The sequence below is a fragment of the Charadrius vociferus genome, unplaced genomic scaffold, assembly GCF_000708025.1.
Source record: "Charadrius vociferus isolate BGI_N301 unplaced genomic scaffold, ASM70802v2 scaffold613, whole genome shotgun sequence".
Lineage (NCBI taxonomy): Eukaryota > Metazoa > Chordata > Aves > Charadriiformes > Charadriidae > Charadrius > Charadrius vociferus.
Window position 1 is genome coordinate 384,043 of NW_009647757.1, and position 1,498 is coordinate 385,540.

At 59.7% G+C, this 1,498-nt stretch overlaps 1 protein-coding gene across 1 annotated transcript in view; it reads right to left on the reverse strand.

The window, feature by feature from the left end:
- Positions 1 to 214: 214 nt before the first annotated feature.
- The window catches only part of LIN28A (lin-28 homolog A (C. elegans)), an 11,542-nt gene continuing 10,258 nt past the window's right edge, over positions 215 to 1,498 (reverse strand). The window contains exon 3 of the mRNA XM_009882190.1: positions 215 to 490. Within this exon, the coding sequence (XP_009880492.1) occupies positions 277 to 490 (214 nt within the window). The 3' untranslated portion in view covers positions 215 to 276. The remainder of the gene's footprint in view (positions 491 to 1,498) is intronic.

Consider the following 1,498-nt stretch of genomic DNA (forward strand, 5'->3'; position numbering starts at 1 on the left):
ATATGTTTGGGTTTTTTTTTAGCTGGAAGAGGTGTGTTGGGTGCTGCCTCCCCCTATTTTTAGAGTGACCCATCCCGATTAAAGCAGGGCTTTCCCCAGGCTGGGAACAGGGGGAAAAGGTCCGTGCAGGGACACTGGGTCCCCGCCGTTAGCACTGCTGTCTTCCGTCCCCAGTCCTTCACCCTGCCCTCCCTCCTCCGAGCCCCCACAGCTGCCCATTGCCTTGCCAAAGCCTTTTCATCCCGGTGGAAGCCCCCCCTTCCCCGCCACCCGCCATCATTCCCGGGTTTCGGGGAGGAGGGCCGAGCTGTGCATGTCCTCCTCCTCTCGGAAGTAGGCAGGTTTTCCCTGGGAGCTGGGGGACTGCTGTGCTTTCGCGGGGCAGTTGGCGACCATGTGGCTGATGCTCTGGCAGAAGTGGCATTTCTTGGGCTGCGGCGGGAGCTTGCACTCTTTGGCATGGTGGTCCAGCCCACCACAGTTGTAGCATCTGCCAGGGAGGGAGGAGGGAGGGGAAACGGAAAGAGATTCGAGGAGGAGAAACAAAATGAGGTGGGATGCTGAAGTGGCTGTGCCTGGGACTCATCTGGCTTTGCAACCAGAGTTGGGCTCAAAACGGCCCGGCCGCTGCGGGGGTCGGCTCTTTAGGGGCAGATGATGGCCCTGGGTTTGGTCCCCGCAGAGCCCTAGCTCCAGCATGGCCAGTTTGGAGCTGGCTCAGTGGTGCTGCTGGTACCCAGGAGATGGCAGCAAACCCCCGCACCGAAACCAAGCACTCGGGGACAAAAATGGGGGAAGTCGGGGGGCTTCCACCCCTCTGGCTCCATCATGGTTCATGCGTCTACAGTCCCTGCACCCAGGGTTACACGCTATGGACCAGGAGCCTGCGGCAGAGCAGGAACAGGCAATCGGACAACTCACAGCCCCAGCTGAGAGAATGGTTGCAGGGACCATGGCCATCGCTGTGGGGACAACCCCAAACATGGCTTCTCTCATGGCTGTACCCTTGCAACCCTCATCCCCTGGGTGTCACCTTCGCACCAGAATGGTGAGGGCAGAGGGAGCTGCTTTGTGTATATTTTAAATCCTGCGTCTGTCTAGGATGGCCACAACCCTTTGCTCTTTCTTTTTCCTTCCCAACCAATTTTAAAACCCACTTGTGAGAGCAGCTGTGTGGGGAGGGCAGCGTCTACTGGGAAAGCTGGGATGAAGCATCCCGGGGTAGCCGGGATGGAGAGGATGGGAGAGGAGAGAGGAGACGAAGGGCTAGTCAGAAACTTGCCCCGGGGCTCCCAGCCTCACCGTGGGAGATGCTGCCAGGACGTCCGGCCATTTCCTTCCCACAAGGAAGGGTTTCTCTTCGAGAAAATTACCCCTGCCCAGCGCGGCTCCCCTAGACGAGGGGAGCGGCCGCCCGGGGTGTCCCTGACCTCTGCCCCTTCGCTGCTGGTTTGCTGCCCTTTCCCCACCAAGCTGCATCTGCCACTCCTTAACTGCC